The sequence below is a fragment of the Amphiura filiformis genome, chromosome 2, assembly GCF_039555335.1.
Source record: "Amphiura filiformis chromosome 2, Afil_fr2py, whole genome shotgun sequence".
NCBI lineage: Eukaryota > Metazoa > Echinodermata > Ophiuroidea > Amphilepidida > Amphiuridae > Amphiura > Amphiura filiformis.
This window is the reverse complement of record NC_092629.1, coordinates 76,534,350-76,552,350: the sequence shown is the minus strand read 5'-3', so window position 1 is coordinate 76,552,350 and position 18,001 is coordinate 76,534,350. Positions and strand designations below refer to the sequence as shown.

Here is an 18,001-nt window from a genome sequence, read left to right as displayed (position 1 = left end):
CAAAGGAGCAAACACTACAAAGATGAGGAAAATATATGTACAGAGTTGAGTTGATATCTGAAAGACCTAAACCACAGTCACTACAAATAGGCCTATGATAAATTTTGGTCCTTAAATTTAGCGGAATTCATTTTAAAGAATGCTTTTCAAACTTTTGCGACTTAATGTACGGAATGAATGATGACAATGAATTGGAACTATCAATTTGTTGAATAGAACTTTAGGTATTTGAAGAAAAATGCACTAAAAACTTTGATAACCAAATGGAACATGAAGAACGATCATAATAGAGCTTCCTTTAAACTTTATCAACATACAATTTACAGAAGTATATGAGTTGCGAGATGAAATCAGCCTGACTTGTCCTGATATTGTGTCCGTAAATTGGGTTATTCCTGTTGAAATCCATACACCCCCTATGGAAGTTATGACCTTCATCTTTAACATAGGGAGTGTGAGTTTCAAATGGAATACCTGAATGGGTAACCCCATTTGAAATCTACACCACCTTTGTGGGAGATTAAGGTCATGTGTTTTACAGGTGGTGTATGGATTTCAACTTGAATAGCCCATCACCTACTGTATTCAACCCAATCGGTGGTGCCAAGGGTCCGGTTTCCGAAACTCTGCCGTTAACTTATGACAGTCGTATGCCATGCATGAATAAATCTGATCTTAATACATTAATACGTACATCTCTTGATATGTCCACTGTGTAGGACATATGACTGTCTTATGCTAACACTTCCTGTTCACAACTCATCAACAGAAATATTTTCACGGTCTATCGCGTAATCGCGAAAGCACGCAAGGCTCTATCACATACGAGGCACGCAGAGCTGGAGTGATTGTTAGACACGGTATGATGAAACAATCGGCCCTCATGAATATGCGAGAACTTACATCATACAATACACGGGGACTTTGACTGGTTGCACACGCTCTGTTTCTTTCTCCTCTGTGGTTTCCCCTCACTCACATAGGAAGTGAGCTCTTGAGATACCAATAAGGTTGAATACAGTTCGTTACAAATTGTATATGTCTGACAATATTTCTTATTAATTTTGGCACATAATTTTTTAAGCTTTCTAGCTGTGTCAATACACAAGTTTACTACAATGAATGCTTTAACATTTTACCAATGCTACCTTGTTTATCATGTGATGCATCACATGATATATCACATGATTATGTTAGCAAAATCTGTTCTTACAAAATTATAATGCAATAGCTTGGATCTTTTCCATATCCACTTAAACTTGCTAACATACCATGTACAGCATAAATGACAAACGTTAGGGAATGATGGAAAGATACAGGTTACTGGGAATAATATACCATAATTGTATACATTGAAAAGACTGATATTGAAAGATAACATGATTAAATAAATGAAAGACAAAAAATTACCCAACAATTGAAAATTTGTGACCCGATCCAGTCCACTTATAGGCTAAATTCATATTTTTTTTCAAAATTGAGTTATTGTCAGGTTTATATGAATAAAAAATTCCTTTCTATCAGTCAAAACCCATGTTTATAACTGATTAGGTTATAACATTTTTACATGTTCATAGTCTAACTATGACTAGCAGTAAACCTTAATCTATTTCTGGCTATATCTCAGTTTCGTATTTGCTGACATTAGCCTGAGTGGACTACATCGGGTCACATTGTGTTATTCCATTTAAAATCCACACTACCCCTGTGGAAGATTTTGGAACTATCTTCTACAGGGGGAGTATGAATATCAAATGGAATGAGCACATCAGGCAGTTCCATTCAAATTTCATACACCCTCTGAGAAAGATTCAACCTGAAACTTCCCATGAGGGAGAGCAAGTTTCAAATGGAGCTGCTAATGTGTTAATTCCATTTGAAATTCATACTCCCTCTGTGGGAGATATTTCCAAAATCTTCCACAGGGGTAGTATGCATTTTAAATGGAATAGCCCATTTTTTAGTTGCACAACCATTAAAACACTGGATTAACACACTCTCTGACATATTGGTTCTTTACACATGATTTCTGCATGATAAGACAATACTTCTATTAAGAATCTATTTTTGGTCATATAGAAACAGTCAAAATTTAAATTGGTATGAGCACTGCCTGTCTCCACCAAGCTGTCAAATATACTTGGCTATTCCAGTTGAAATCCATACACTCCCTGTGGAAGACATGACCTTAATCTGCCACACAGGGTGTGTAGATTTCAAAAGGAGTCATCCATTTGGGGAAAATTTCATTTGAAATTCACACTCCCTGTATGGGAGATTAAGGTCATGTCTTCCACAGGGGGTATATGGATTTCAACTGGCATGGCCCATTGAGCTGCACTGTGTCGACAGTATTATATTAATGTTGATAAAAGTGTAACTCTTCAGTGGAAATAAAGTTATCCACATCAAAAAATCCAAATATATCAAAGATTTGATGTACACTGTCTTGATATCTGATAAAATTGGATTTCGTAACAACTTGCACATTTTTTGTAAATTGCACCTTGATAACAACAAGTTTTTATTGTAAAGTTTGTCTATACATTAAAATCATATCATGCTGCTGGTCAGAAGTGGATTCAGTGACAAAACGTATGACATCGGTATGAACTAAATATACCAGTTCCCACAAATAGCCCTCAACCTGTTCATAAACCTACTTTTGAGGACCACTTTTTCCCAAACTGTGATGAGCAGTGGCGTAGCCAGGATGTTGAAACCGAGGGGGCACAACTTGTAAATGTACCGACGGAAATATTTTTTGCCGACGGAAGTTGTGATTTGTTGACCCCAATTGTTTTGCATGGTTTGAAAAAGTGATGAGCAAAAAAAAAAAAAAAAGGATATTAGGCGGTACCAACATAAAACACCGAATTTTTATGTAAAATTCAATTTCATTCACAATTTTTCATCATTTTATGTAAAATTCTCCTCTTTTTTCTGTCACCCTGGGTATAAAATAGTTTATTGTTAACCCAATTTTTTTTTCACCAATGCCTTCTGTCTACCGAAGGCCTTACATGAACTGACGGCCATGAGCCCCCCCACTGGCTACGCCACTGGTGATGAGTCCTGGTAGATAAGCTTTATTTTCACCCTTGGATACATATAATACCACAGTAGCTTTGGTACAAATTTTCAAAGCACAGAATTTCATTGGTCTATTCCATTTGAATGCCATACACCCCTATGAAAGACATGACCTTGTAATTAATCTTCCACACAGTGAGTGTGAATTTCAAATGGGGTTACCTCAATGGGTGACTCCATTTGAAATCTACACACCTTGCCTGTGAGTGAGATTAAGGCTGAGTCTTCCAAAAGGGGTGTATGGATTTCAACTGGAATAGCCCATTGACACCGATAGATAAAGAACCCGTGACAAACATATATTCAAAAGTAATGTAACATGGTACAAAAAAAACCAAATTTGGTGGTACAAGGCTTATGTTAAATTAGAAAACTTTACAGCTATGCCAAAATATCAGAAATGCCAATTGTCAACAAGTGCTTGGTTTTATCTGAGACAAGTGAACCAACATGGGTGTGCTTCACTACACTTTCAACGCAACACATTCCATCTCTCACCACAGTTCAATAGCAGATAAGCTTAACGAAACACTCACAATATGTCTCTCATTTTCGATATTACAGATTTTTGTCTGATAAATTACTGCATGGTAGGCTCTTTGAGTATTCACACTATCAAAATAAGGCAATGGTCTCTCATTTGAGTTTTGTTTAAATCTCGCAGAGCTCCATTAACGTAACTTAACGATGGATTTTGAGATTGACGACAATTCATAAAGTTGAGCAAAATACCCCTCATAGGGTCACATAATGTTGCAATTAAAATGAGTACAATATAATGCTATACGAGTTGCTTGCAAGTTACTGGCAGCGAATAATCAAAGACTGTAAGTCATGATTTTGGCACAGCAAAAATATGATTCAGTACAAGAGAATCGTCTTTCTCACTTGAAAAATTGTACAGTTTTGCCAAGATCCTGTACCCTTTAGCTGATATCATAAGCAAATTTTTAAAGATACAAAGTTCATATAATGCCTGGATTGCGGATACATCTTTCTTGCAATGGGCGATGATTCCAATAGAAATCAATACAGCCCCTATGGAAGACATGACCTTAATCTTCCACACAGGAGTGTGATTTTCAAATGGGGTTACTAAATGGGCGACTCCATTTGAAATCTACACCCCCTGTATGGGAGATTAAGGTCGATGTCTTCCATAGGGGGCATGGATTTAAACTGGAATGACCCAATAGTTTGACAATAAAACCTGATTCACAAATTTTTGGCAGACATGATTTTTCCACTACCTCTGTGATACACAAAACTATCGCACCATACATAAGCTGCAGCAGAATCTTGCTTAGCTCAAGCAATAATTCGCTTATTAGAAACATTTCTCATTCATTCATTCATTCAAATAGCTTGACATATGCAACAGCCTGACAGCAACACAGGGGAATGACCACATCATGGAATGCTTCTATTTAAACTCCAGAAGTACTTGCATTATGTTTTAATGCGATGTGCTGCCTGAGCATCAAAACCTTACCCCATTTTGTAAGGGCAATGTTTACTCAATGGCAAATTTGTGCTCTATTTGGGCAACTTTTTTAAAACATGACCTAATAAAGATTGTTTTTGGTCAAACTGACACCATTTTTGCCATTCTTGGACAATATTTCTGTGAAAACCTACCTCAATTTCAAGGGATTTGATGTGGGAAAAACAGACCCATTTGGGTATCACATTACCACCAGGGTACAAACTTCAACACAAACCCTGCAAGAAATGATTTCTCACAGAAAGTATATGTTGAGAATAATTCAAGTGATAAGACCTTTGGCAACAAATTTCACGGTGAAAAATTCACATCTGCACTTTGGAGTATGAATCAGGCTTAAGAGTCAAGAAACCTTACAGATTGCTATAATAAACACTAGGATCCACAACATGCTCATCTATCAAGGCACATTTCTTTAACCCCAATACAGTTGCACATTCATTGAATGACCTTTGAAAATCTGGGTACACAAACTCATATTCTGCAACTTGAGGTCAAATTATGCTCTATGATTGTTTAATTGAGGTTATTGAACTATGGCATTGGGATGAGGCTATTGTGGTCCATAGTGAAACATGTCATCTACATTATTATGCAGCACCTACTGTTTTCACTGGAGGAAAATACAGCATCAGATCCCACCGATGAAAATTTCTTCTTCGGTGGGTCTTCCGCGCCCACAACAGGCTCCTCCGTCGCTAGACTGCTCTGATCGCCCACCCCATTCACCTCTCCCTCGTGTTTAGCGCCCTCGTTTAAGTAATAACTCCCCGAGGAAGGCCGATTGATGAGTATTTTTTTCTTGATGCTCGGGCTATTTCTTTTCATGGAGCCTGTCCCTAAATCATTGAGCATGTCCATTGAGGTTTTTCTCGGCGTAATGTGACTACCCGGTTCCTCATCTTCCTCTGCCATGTCGCTTGCATCACTACGAGTCCGACTCATGCGCCCATGCGACGAGCGCTGTCGCTTCAATTCCGCTAGCGTTTCTTTTCCAGCCATTTTTTCTTGATAGTACTGTTCAGCCGGATCCTCTGCACTATTTCTCTTTACAGCTGCCTGCTCCTTCTTTATTGTATCCTTCCTTTCCTTCGCCTTCCGTTTTGCTTCTTCCTTCTCTATCCTCTTCTGCTCTTTTCGACTTTGTCTTTCCACTTTTAATCTGTGTTTCTCCTCTTGATGTTGTTTCTTCTCCTGCTCCTTCTGCTCCTTAACTCTAAGCCGTTCCTTCTCCTTCTCTTCCCTAATCCGCTCCTTCTCCTCCGCACTCAGCTCCGGTTCTCTCGAATCGCGCTTTGACTTTCGCCCCTTCTTCACGCTCATATCCAACGACGCATCGCTATTTTCCCGCCTTTTTAGGATGGATTTTAATTTTCGAGGTTCATGCCCGTGCAACATGTGTCGTCGACGCCACCATTTTGGTGGACTTCCCCACCTGCAATTGGTGGGTGTTCAAGACCTTCGGGTTGCTCAGCAATAGAAGGCATGGTAGGCACTACTAAGTCTGTTTCTGCAGAGTCATCCTCACCTGGTAGATCTATTGCAGGTGTGGTGGTAGTAGGGCTTGAAGGCTCACTGGTGTTAATAGCTATATCATCTATGTTGGTTGATGGCATGTCACCGTTGGTTTCATCCTGTGGGGAAAAACACAAATATTATTCCAATTAACTCCTGGACACTACTGGTCATCTAACAGCATTTCTGATTGGTTGATATTTTGAAATGCTCATTTCAATTACCATTATTATGTCTAGGCTTTACACTGTTTATGGTCAAACTTGCATTTGCAGATGATCTTATTAACACCCTCCTTGATTGGGTCAAAACTGTTAGTCATCATGTTTTCATAGCTAGAATTGATGCAATATTATTTGAATTTAATGCTTGTCGCTAGAGAACTGGGAAAGATATGATTTGGAAGCTTGGGCCTATTCTACAATGCGTTGATGCCATTAGCTTCCTTGATGGCTCAATTGGTAATGGGTTTTTATGCTTCATGTAGTTTTTAAGATGTTTGTAGTTTACTGTATTTTTCCTTTTGTGCAGTGCCTAGAGACCCTTTGTTTTGTGCGCTTTATAAATATCCATTATTATTATTATTATTATTATTATTATCAAGAGCACTGGTCTAGATACCCAGTGGTCCCAGGTTCAAATCCTGATCAAGGATGGAAACATTTTCTTCCTTTGGCTACTTGAGGGAAAGAATAAATTCCATCCAGACTTACCTCTTGTTGCATCCCTTGTTTTAAGTAGAAGGCAGCTTCTCCTTGTGCATCTTTCTTCCTCATCTCTCCCTTCTCTCTCTTGCTACTACGTCTTATTGATGACCTAGGACAGCGGAAAAGAAAACATTATTATAAAAAAAATTTGCCAAACTAACAAGGCTCATGAAAATTTTACATTCACTGATTAGAGCAGCCATAGATACATTTCTGCCATCTTGTTTAGTCATTTCTCCCTTCTCTCTCTTGCTACTATGTCTTATTGTTGACCTAGGACAGGAGAAAGAGACAAAAATAATTTATTTTATGTTTTGCCATATAGCAAGGCTTAGGAAAATTTACATAAGTCACTGATCAGAGTAGCCCTAGATACATTTCTGCCATCTTGTTTCATCATTTCTGCCTTCTCTCTCTTGCCCCCCCCCCCCCAAAAAAAATAAAAATATATCGACCGACCAACCCGGGTGTTGGTACCTAAAGGGCAAGTCAACTATTTTTTATAGCCTTATACATGATGTCTTCTTCAATGGGAGGCCCTCAGGATGTCTTGTCTACTCTCATCATCCTACCAAGTTAAAATTAATCAGCTATTGAGTGCAGGCTACAGAATATACAAATTAGTTTGATTAATATGCAAATAATTTGACACAAATCTATACAGCATGACAGGTGATCATACTCTATCATCCTGCAAAGCCACACATAGTGGCCAAAAATAAATCAATCAAAACATGCCGCAATGTCATTGAGATCCAAATCTACGGATCACAAGACAAATACCAAGATCGCTACAAATAATTGCTACATATAATGGGGTATTGGATTAGTGGTGCAATGCAGTGATTCACTTTCTTATGGCTCTTCCCACAAGTTGCAGACTATGTTTGTCATTATGCCATTTATAGCAATGGCTATAACATAACAAGGAATACTATACACAGTAAAGGCTATGACAGACATATGGGAAGTGGTCTGATTTAGACTGCAGAAAAAACCATGAAGACCTGTAAATCTGCAACAGTGAAGTAGTGGTGTAGCCAGGAAGGCATGAGGGAAGCCTGTGGGACATTGTAAACCCCTTCCCCCTTCTGTGGTACTTAGGTAATTTCAAGAAAAAAATACACTCCAAGTACCCCTACACTTAAAACACACAAAAAAATGCTTAAAGATACTAATAATAACTAAATTACCAAATAAAGTGGTCAATATAGATAGGGATGGTCACATAATTTTAGAGTACAATATTTTTACTTGAAATCATTTTCATTGAAAAGGAAACTGAATTTTAGCCATGCCCCTCACAGCAGTCAATATTTGTATACTAGAACATGAATATCATCATCATCCTCATCTTCATGGCCATTTTTTACAGCAAAAAGCTCCATAAAATTGCAAAAACCTCAAAGAGTAAACACAAGAGAGAAAAAAACATATCAAAATGCATAAAGACATAACAGGCTATTTTCAGTTGAAAACCTTACATCCCCTATGGAAGACATGTCCTTAATCCCATACACATGGAGTTTGAATTTCAAAAGGGGTTATCTAAATGGGTGACTCCATTTAAAATATACACCCCATATGTGGTAGGTTAATGTCATATCTTCCATAGGGATGTAAAGTTCAACTGGAATAGCCCAACGCTCCACCCAAATAAGCATTACTTAACTGTAACACATCTATTAGAGCATGCTTATAACAATATTCCATGTAAAATTGACCATTCAACAAGGCTTTTCTGTGATCATGAAATGCTATAGGCAATCACAAGGGTGAGATGTATTGGCACTCCACACTAGATTTGAGATCCACATCACTGTGGATCAATGTGGTTTGCATTGCATACCAAATGATCGTAATGCACTACAGCATGGTGGTTGTTTTGATTATTAGCTGGGGATATCGAGGTGGGGGAGGGGTCCATTAGTGTTTTTCATTGCCGGCATATTTTAGTCTTGATTATGTATGTATAGCAGCATTTTTATCTTGTTATATAATTTTTTTTTTTTTTTAACAATTTGGCTGGTCCAATCCATGGGCAATATCTGTAAATGAAGTTTTTAATGCCTGCGTGTGTTTGTGTGTGAAATCTGGATGTGAGAGTTTATGAGGGTTGTGTGGAGAAATATTGTTTGGGGGAGGGGTGTAGGGGTGTGTGTATGCATGTGAGAGAGTTTCTTTTGTTTTGGAGTGTTTGCAGGGCTGTGTGGATATTTTTGAGTTTTGTGAATTTGGGTTATTATAAAATTAAATCTTTGTATGGTGTATCAACTGGATTCTGCTTCAGTAAGTGCAATCAATTTCTTTTAGGAATCTAATTGTGTTTCTCAATGTAAATTTTTATGGTTTTTATGTCTTTTGATGTAATTCATTATATTTGTAATATTTCATGTAATTTGGCCTTTGGGGCACAAAGGGAAATAAACTTAATCTGAATACATAAGAGCTACATGTTCTTCACGCAACAGCGTCTTCAAATACAATCAACACCAAAGGCTTTAGTTACACACTGACTTATGCGCATTTACATGCTATTGTTTTATTCCGCATTCATGTGGACTAAGCATCCCATAGGTACACACAAGGGAAAAAATACAACCATTTCCCATGGGCTGTAGTATAGACAGGTGAAAAACATACCTAAATCAAAACAAAATATGACTGGAGGGTGATTTGAAATACTGTTTCACAGTGTGAGGAGAGAGGGATGAAAAGGAAAGAGAGAGATGAGAGAAAGAGTAGGAGAGATGGGTATGAGACAGAGAATGAAGAAAAGGGACAGAGGAAGAGAGAATACATGATGAGTGATAAGAGATGGAATGAGAGAGAGAGGGAGAAATGGAGTTACAAAGATGACTGAGACAGAAAGGGGAGAGAAATGGAATGGGTGAGAGCAAGGGCAAGGAGAGACACAGACAGGGAGAGAGGAAGGAGAGGAGAGGAGAGAGAAAGAGGGAGAGAAGAGGTTGAAACAGAGTGAGGTGGGATACAGAAATGCAAAGAAACAGAGAAATTGAGAGAATGGGAGGGGACAGAGACTGAGACACAAACACTGACAAAAAGGAGATGGATAACAAAGTGAAAAAGAGAAATGAAAAGAGATAGACACACAGACAGAATTTTGTCAGGTGGGTACAGACGCACTCAGAGAGTGAGAAAGAGTGATGTGAGAGGAAAAGATATGAGAGAGAAAAATGGATAGAGTGAGCTAGAAAGAGATGCAAGTGAAAAGAGATGGAGAAAAAGAATAATAGTGGGGAAGACAAGAGTGAGAAATGAGGAATAAGTGAGAAAGGGATGAGAAATGGGAAAATCAAGAGGGGTATAGGAAGAAAGATAGAGATATGGAATTGAGAAATGTAAAGAGAGAAAGATGAAAAGATGACAGAAAGATGAAAAGATAGGAGAAAGGGAGACCAAGAGAGGAGAGAGGGAAGGATATGAAATTGAAAGTGAGAAAGATGTAAAGAGCGGAAAACAGACAAGACAGGGAAGGATAAAGAAACGGAGGGATGAAAAGAGAAGAGAAAAAGGAAGAAAGATAGAGTGAATGAGATGCAGAGGCTGTCATATAATTTAAGAAAGGCAGATGTGATACACAAACAAGATAGTACAGCAGTACTTGGCATTGAGATTTTATTCACTGTGTTCAATTCATTGGCTTACCATAAGACGCACACTACACTCAAACCACAGCTTAGAGCGTGGGCAACAGACAGTGCTATATTTAGCTAGGTTCAGGGAATATAAATCAATAGTTAATTTTGAATTTGAGTGGGAAAGCGACAGGAAAACGGCGGAATTTGATGCACCTAAATTTGCCAGGTGAAAGCGAAAAGGGTAAATTGACCCCCCAAAAAACAGCTGCCATATTATGCTGAATATTTCAACAGTGTGATAGTTTTAAATTTTGGAGAAAAAGGGGAGCCTGAAAATAGTTTAAATTGGATGCCTACAAATTTGTCATGTGGGTACATCTGCACCAAAATAGCTGCCATGTGGTATATCGGCTTAACATTCTTCCAGTATGTTTTTGAATGTCAGTGTAAAGAAAGGGTGAAAATGGATACATGCAAATTAGCCGTGTGAACTAATGCAAAGATATCCCAAATGGCTGCCACATGCTGTTTTTGAGCTTAACAATCTTCTAGTATTTTGTGTTTTTTTTAATTTTGCACTTGATTGGGAAAGTAACTGAAAATGGTGGAATTATTAGGTGAATGTGATATGGGTGTGCCATCAAAGGCTGCTTTGTGTACTTATGCTGGGGGAACCTAGCATATGGAAAAACACCTAAAACTGACTGTGTAATGACTGCCACATGTAGTGATTGAACTCAACGTTCTTATATTTTTGTAACTGAAACATTAAGGGTGTGCCATCAAAGTCTGCCCTGGAAAAACACATAAAACTTTTATTGGAAAAGCAACTGAAAAGAAAAGGGTGTGTCATCAAAGGCTGCCCTGTAGAAAAAGATATTCCAATGGCCGTGACATGCCTGTTATGAACTTAACAACCAGCTAATATATTCTGCAATTTGGGAGAAAAACTAACTTATAGGGGGCTATCATTTTCTTCGGAGGGAAGCAACCCCCCTCCCCCATTTCGGCAACAAAAATTTTATTTACCACCGATACACCTTACTCCCTAAACAGGCTAAAATTGTCTTTTTTGAATAAAGTAAATACACTAACTGTGGTCATCATGTGACTCCCTACATTTTGGTCATAAACATTTTATGACCCCCTCCATTTTTCTTTCCAAAAATTGATGACCCCCCCCCCCCAGTATATTTGGGACCTCCCCCTTCTGAAGAAAATGATAGCCTCCTTATAATGGTGGAACAAATTCGGAGTAGTGACACAGGTGTTTTCAAAGGCTGCTCTGTGTATTTTTCAGCTGAAAAAATGTGAAAAGCAGAACTACAACTGACTGGGTAAAATTAGATGCACATTAAATTGTCGGTTGCATGTTATAAATTCAATAGCTGGAAGGCAATGTCAGCTAACCAGTAGAATTGATGAATCAAGTTGTGTCAAGGTGATTCACCCAACAGTGTATGAAGTTGTCAACACAAATGGTGAGAATCAGTTGCAAAGTGGGGGATAACAACAGTTTGAATGAGGGGGATAAAAACAGTTGCAATGTGGAGGATAAGACTATGGAAACATCAGTCGAGTCACTGTCAAAAAGTGCCTGTCCACAAACCAGATGTCCATTCTGACCAGGGCCTTAAGCTGCCAGGGAGTGCACCACTACAATGGCAAATCCCCCTCCACCTCCATTCCCTCTCCCTCCCTGTACCCCCATGGGGAACTTGGGGTAGGTCTGGTTTATGTCTGGATTTCTACAATGAGTTGATTCGTAAGTCCAATCATGTCCCCTCCACAACCCCTCCCCATCCACCTCCCTTCCCTCTCCCTGCCTGTACCCCAAGGGGAACTTATTTGCTCCTGCTGGAGCTTCTTCTTCCTACGGTAGCTCTGGTTCATGTCTGAATTTCTGCTTTGAGTTGATTCATTTGTCCATTCAGATCCCCACCATCCCACCCACCCCCTCTCCCTCTCCTCCCCCTACCCCATGGATAACTTACCCTCTTTTGCTCCTACTGGAGCTTCTTCTTACTAGTGTAGGTCTGGTTCGTGTCTGGATTTCTGCTCTGAGTTGATTCATTTGTCCATTCAGATCCCCACCACCCCACCCACCCACCCCTCTCCCTCTCCTCCCCTACCCCAAGGATAACTTACCCTCTTTTGCTCCTGCTTGAGCTTCTTCTTACTAGTGTAGGTCTGGTTCGTGTCTGGATTTCTGCTTTGAGTTGATTCATTTGTCCATTCAGATCCCCACCACCCCACCCACCTACCCCCTCTCCCTCTCCTCCCCCTACCCCAAGGATAACTTACCCTCTTTTGCTCCTGCTTGAGCTTCTTCTTACTAGTGTAGGTCTGGTTCGTGTCTGGATTTCTGCTCTGAGTTGATTCATTTGTCCATTCAGATCCCCACCACCCCACCCACCCACCCCCTCTCCCTCTCCTCCCCCTACCCCAAGGATAACTTACCCTCTTTTGCTCCTGCTTGAGCTTCTTCTTACTAGTGTAGGTCTGGTTCGTGTCTGGATTTCTGCTCTGAGTTGATTCATTTGTCCATTCAGATCCCCACCACCCCACCCACCCACCCCTCTCCCTCTCCTCCCCCTACCCCAAGGATAACTTACCCTCTTTTGCTCCTGCTTGAGCTTCTTCTTACTAGTGTAGGTCTGGTTCGTGTCTGGATTTCTGCTCTGAGTTGATTCATAAGACCTTTCAGATCATCATCTTCACAAATTGCTGAAATTGAAACAAAAAAGACTCAAATTAAAAAAATGTAACCAGACATCAGAATTACTCACTCCCAACTTAGGTCATAGGTCAACTAAACCAAAATTGGCTGTTGCTCACCAGATTTTGTATTCATTTGAAAACAAAAACAGCCGTAAAAAATCACAAAATGTACTTGAAGGAACTGTTTAAAAACATTTCGAGATGTAATTCAGGATGTAAAAATTCTGGGAAAAAACACACCTTTTTTTGTAATTACCAAAATTAGGGTTGGTCGGGACATAATTGGCATTTTGACATTTTTAGATATTGCGTAAGCAGATGCTCCTCAAAATAAGCTTTGAAATGATGAATTTCAACTGAAGATATAGTAAACAATCACTAGATGGTTTATCTGTGCAAACAAAAATATTCCATTTGTGGTGGGTGTGGTCACAATTTCGGGGAAACACTTTCTTTTTCAGGAAAAAGGAACATGTTTTTCCCAGAATCTCTGAAAATACTCTCAAAACATATGAACTAAACAAATAAATAGATGTTGTGGCATGCATGTATGTTTCTCATAATTCTAAATCGTTCTTGAGGAAACACTTTTTCTTTTTCAGGAAAAAGGAAAATATTTTCCCAGAATCTCTGAGAATACTCTCAAAAAATATGAACTAAACAAATAAATTGATGTTGTGGCATGCATGTATGTTTCTCATATATCAACCCTAAATCCCTCTTGCGGAAACACTTTTCTTTTTCTGGAAAAAGGAAAATATTTTCCCAGAATCTCTGAAAATACTCTCAAAATATATGAACTAAACAAATAAATTGATGTTGTGGCATGCATGAATGTTTCTCATATATCAACCCTAAATCGTTCTTGAGGAAACACTTTTTCTTTTTCAGGAAAAAGGAAAATATTTTCCCAGAATCTCTGAAAATACTCTCAAAATATATGAACTAAACAAATAAATTGATGTTGTGGCATGCATGTATGTTTCTCATATATCAACCCTAAATCCCTCTTGCGGAAACACTTTTCTTTTTCTGGAAAAAGGAAAATATTTTCCCAGAATCTCTGAAAATACTCTCAAAATATATGAACTAAACAAATAAATTGATGTTGTGGCATGCATGAATGTTTCTCATATATCAACCCTAAATCGTTCTTGAGGAAACACTTTTTCTTTTTCAGGAAAAAGGAAAATATTTTCCCAGAATCTCTGAAAATACTCTCAAAATATATGAACTAAACAAATAAATTGATGTTGTGGCATGCATGTATGTTTCTCAAATATCAACCCTATATTGTTCTATAATTAATGACATTTACTACCGAACTGAAGCAGCTGTAAAAGCCATTAAATATACTAGGTTTTATGTCATTATCAAGCAATAGTCAAGTCAAACTGCTCTTAATACGCTCTATATCATTAAATAATGCAATATCAATCTTACTGGTTTAAAGCCATATTATAACATTTTCAAACAAAATAGATTAGCATTTCTTTGCCATAAAATGTTAGCTTTTACTGTCAGATATATCCTCTTTTATTTTTTAGCCGAACAACTACGGCAAAGCAAAGAAAATTGGAATTTACTACCAGCGCACATGTCGCCAATACGTACCACTCCTTCGGTCGTGTTGTGGTACGACCCTTTGTTGTGTATATCACCGTCCCGCACGCCGTGTACATACTGTGTGTTATGAACATCGTGTATGCGTTCGACTAATAATTCCATCGTAATAATAAAGTGCGGTTCGGCGTTTTATTCAAAATCTCGGATTTTGACAAAACTACAGCACCTACAGTCTTGATTTTTGCAGGGTATATTGGTTTAATAAAGTACAATTTAATCGTGTAAAAAAGGAATTTTAAAAATTCAGTGAGGGCGTCTTCCTCAGCAAATGTTATAATATGGCTTTAAAGGAGGATGGCGGACATTTTGGGATTTGGAGGGAAATCTGGCGTTCTAATATTAGAAAAAATAGAAGCAATTATAGACAATTTTTTTATCTTGGGAGTGAAAATTTGATTATTGGCTAGCTGGGAGATAACTACAATTCAAATTATGCATTGTATGTTTTTCAAAAACTCATACCCCACAACATTATGAGGTATGATAGTTAAATGGGAGTTCAAGAACTGTGGCTTTGAATATGAGACCATTTAGGCTCCTAGTGTATCCACTATATGCAATTGGGTTATTCCAGTTGAATGCATACACCCCCTATGGAAGACTTGATATTAATCTCCCACACAGGGAGGGTAGGTATCAAATGGAGTCACCCATTCAGGTAGCCCAAGTGTGTATGATTAAGATCATGTCTTCCATAGGGGGTGTATGGATTTCAACTGGAATAGTCCATTGAATGAAAGGGACCTGTGCATTTTTCTTCTTTCTTGCTGATTTCAAATAAGATTGTCACAAAATCAAACTTGTTTTGCTTGATCACACTAGAAACATAATCGAAAGTCACGACTTGAACATTATCGTTTACATTATAGCTGAATTGGATATGCATGTGATGAGTGTAATAATGCATGACTATGGGGAGATCCACATGGGAAAACCACATCTGCAGTAATGCACATTCATGCACATCATTATAACTTGCAAATGTCGGGTCACATTTTTGGGTGGTGTTTTTTTCTTTTCATTTATCTTTTTTAATTTTCTAAAAATAGAAATGATCAAAATAGAAAAAGTTTTTTCCATATTAATTATTCCTTAACCCTAACACCCATAAATACCACAAAATACCACGATGAAAACCAATGCACATGCGTGAATCCCAGGGTCTGCGACGACACAATCACCCTAAGTGCTATATGCTCACGGAATCGCTGCCCGGGGCAGTGTAACCCATGTGGCTACCGGTCGGTGATTGTGTGCTTGGCATGTGGGGGTCTAAGGTTCGAATCCCGGGGGTGTCAAGTGACTTTATTGTTCATCTTCTCTTCTTTTTCGTTTGTTCTTTAACTTCTGATAGCAAAAAGCAGGGGGCAGTGTTAGGGTTAATAGAATAAAATAGAAAATCAAGCAACTGACTAACCCTCCCTGTTTTCCAATGTAAGGACAACAACAATCTTTTTAAAAAACTTGCCTTTATAATTTGCCCTGTTACTACACAAATTCTGCACAATGCCAACCCATGCTATTCAAATGCACATTGATCTGGATTTCTGAAGTACCATTCATTATGGACCACAATAGCCTCAACCTAAAGGCATAGTCCAATAACCTCAATTAAACAATCATAATGCAAAGTTTGACCTCAAGTTGTAGAGTATGAGTTTTTGAACTCAAATTTTCAAAGGTCATTCAATGGATGTGCAAATGTATTGGGTTTAAAAAGCTGTGCCCGATAGATGAACATGTTGTGGATCCTAGTGTACACTAATGCAGATTATAGTGTCCTGTGTGGATTACCCCTATATGTGTCATATGCGTGGGTATTGCTTTGGAACATAGTGAGTTACATAAATGATACAGTGTCTCAATCAAAATTGTCCTTACAAATCATTTCTTGTCATATGAGTGTTGTATAAACTAAAAGGTGTTTCATAAAAAATTCTCAGTTTCTCAAATCGGTGATGAAGTGATTGTCAATTAAAGAGTTTTCTACAATCTTATCAAAAATTTCATGGAATAAGCTATTCCGTTTAAAATCCACACTACCCCTGTGGGAGATTGTAGAAATAACTTCCACAGGGGGAGTATGAATTTCAAATGGAATGAACACATTAGGCAGCTCCATTTGAAACTCACCCTCCCTCAGTTGAAGATTCAGGTTGAATCTTTCTCAGCGAGTGTATGAAATTCAAATACAGCTGCCTAATATGTTCATTCCATTTGAAATTCATACTCCCCTGTGGATTGCCAAAATCTTCCATAGGAGTAGTGTGAATTTTAAATGGTATAACCCAATTCCCTCTTTTCTCATGCAACGCTCAATATTCTAAGTGAGATGAGTTTCATCATTATCTGTTTTTGATCTTAATCCCTAGTCTCTATGTCATAATTATTAATAGGGGTTTCAGCATTAACTCTTATGAGTCGCCCACCTCCATGCTATGCTAGTAACTGGGTCATACCTTCTCCCTCTCTCCGCTTCCCTCCTCTACAACTCCATACTTTTATTATTATAGTCCATTTGGCTTCCTCGAGAGAGTGACATCAGTGAGTGCTCCAGTGCATGTAGTATTAAACCATGCATGTTGACTCAAAGAACTACCATGTTGACATGCATGGGGTGTTTCACTAAACTTGTGAAACTTTGTATTACTTATGAAGGGTACCGAGCATGGAACTTACGGTACATCATAATTGATTTTGAGTCTTATTTTACTTGTTTTGTAAAGTTTAGGGAAATGGACCATGGATAAAAGGCAGGGTATCTCTACATGCACAAAGTAACTCTGGCAAAGGATTCATGTCACTCTCTCGAGTAAGCCAAATGGATTAAAGCAATCACTAGGATCTACAACATGCTCATCTATCAGGGCATAGTTCTTTAACCCTAATGCATTTATACATTCATTGAATGACCTTTGAAAATTTGAGTACAAAAACTCATACTCTGCAACTTGAGGTCAAATTTTGCACTATGAATGTTTAATTGAGGTATTGAACTATGCCATTGGGATGAGGCCATTGTGGTCCATACTTACTGAGTGGGGTTTCTGCATTATCTGTTTTCGAGTCTAAATCTGCTCCATGTTGTACTAGTAACTGGATCATATCACCCTGTTTAAGAAGCACATGAGTAAAAGAAAACACTTATCATTAATCCATGTTATATATCTCCGCCTTTGGTCATATCGGATAGTGTCATAGTTATCTTGATATAAACATCTCAAAAAAGTAAC

General features: G+C 38.3%; 1 protein-coding gene across 1 annotated transcript in view; it reads right to left on the bottom strand.

The window, feature by feature from the left end:
* Positions 1 to 3,835: 3,835 nt before the first annotated feature.
* Positions 3,836 to 18,001, bottom strand: part of LOC140146639 (protein phosphatase 1 regulatory inhibitor subunit 16B-like) — a 120,375-nt gene continuing 106,209 nt past the window's right edge. Inside the window, 5 exon segments of the mRNA XM_072168511.1 lie at positions 3,836 to 5,974; positions 5,977 to 6,231; positions 6,826 to 6,928; positions 13,037 to 13,148; positions 17,804 to 17,879. Of these exon segments, the coding sequence (XP_072024612.1) occupies positions 5,180 to 5,974; positions 5,977 to 6,231; positions 6,826 to 6,928; positions 13,037 to 13,148; positions 17,804 to 17,879 (1,341 nt within the window). The 3' untranslated portion in view covers positions 3,836 to 5,179.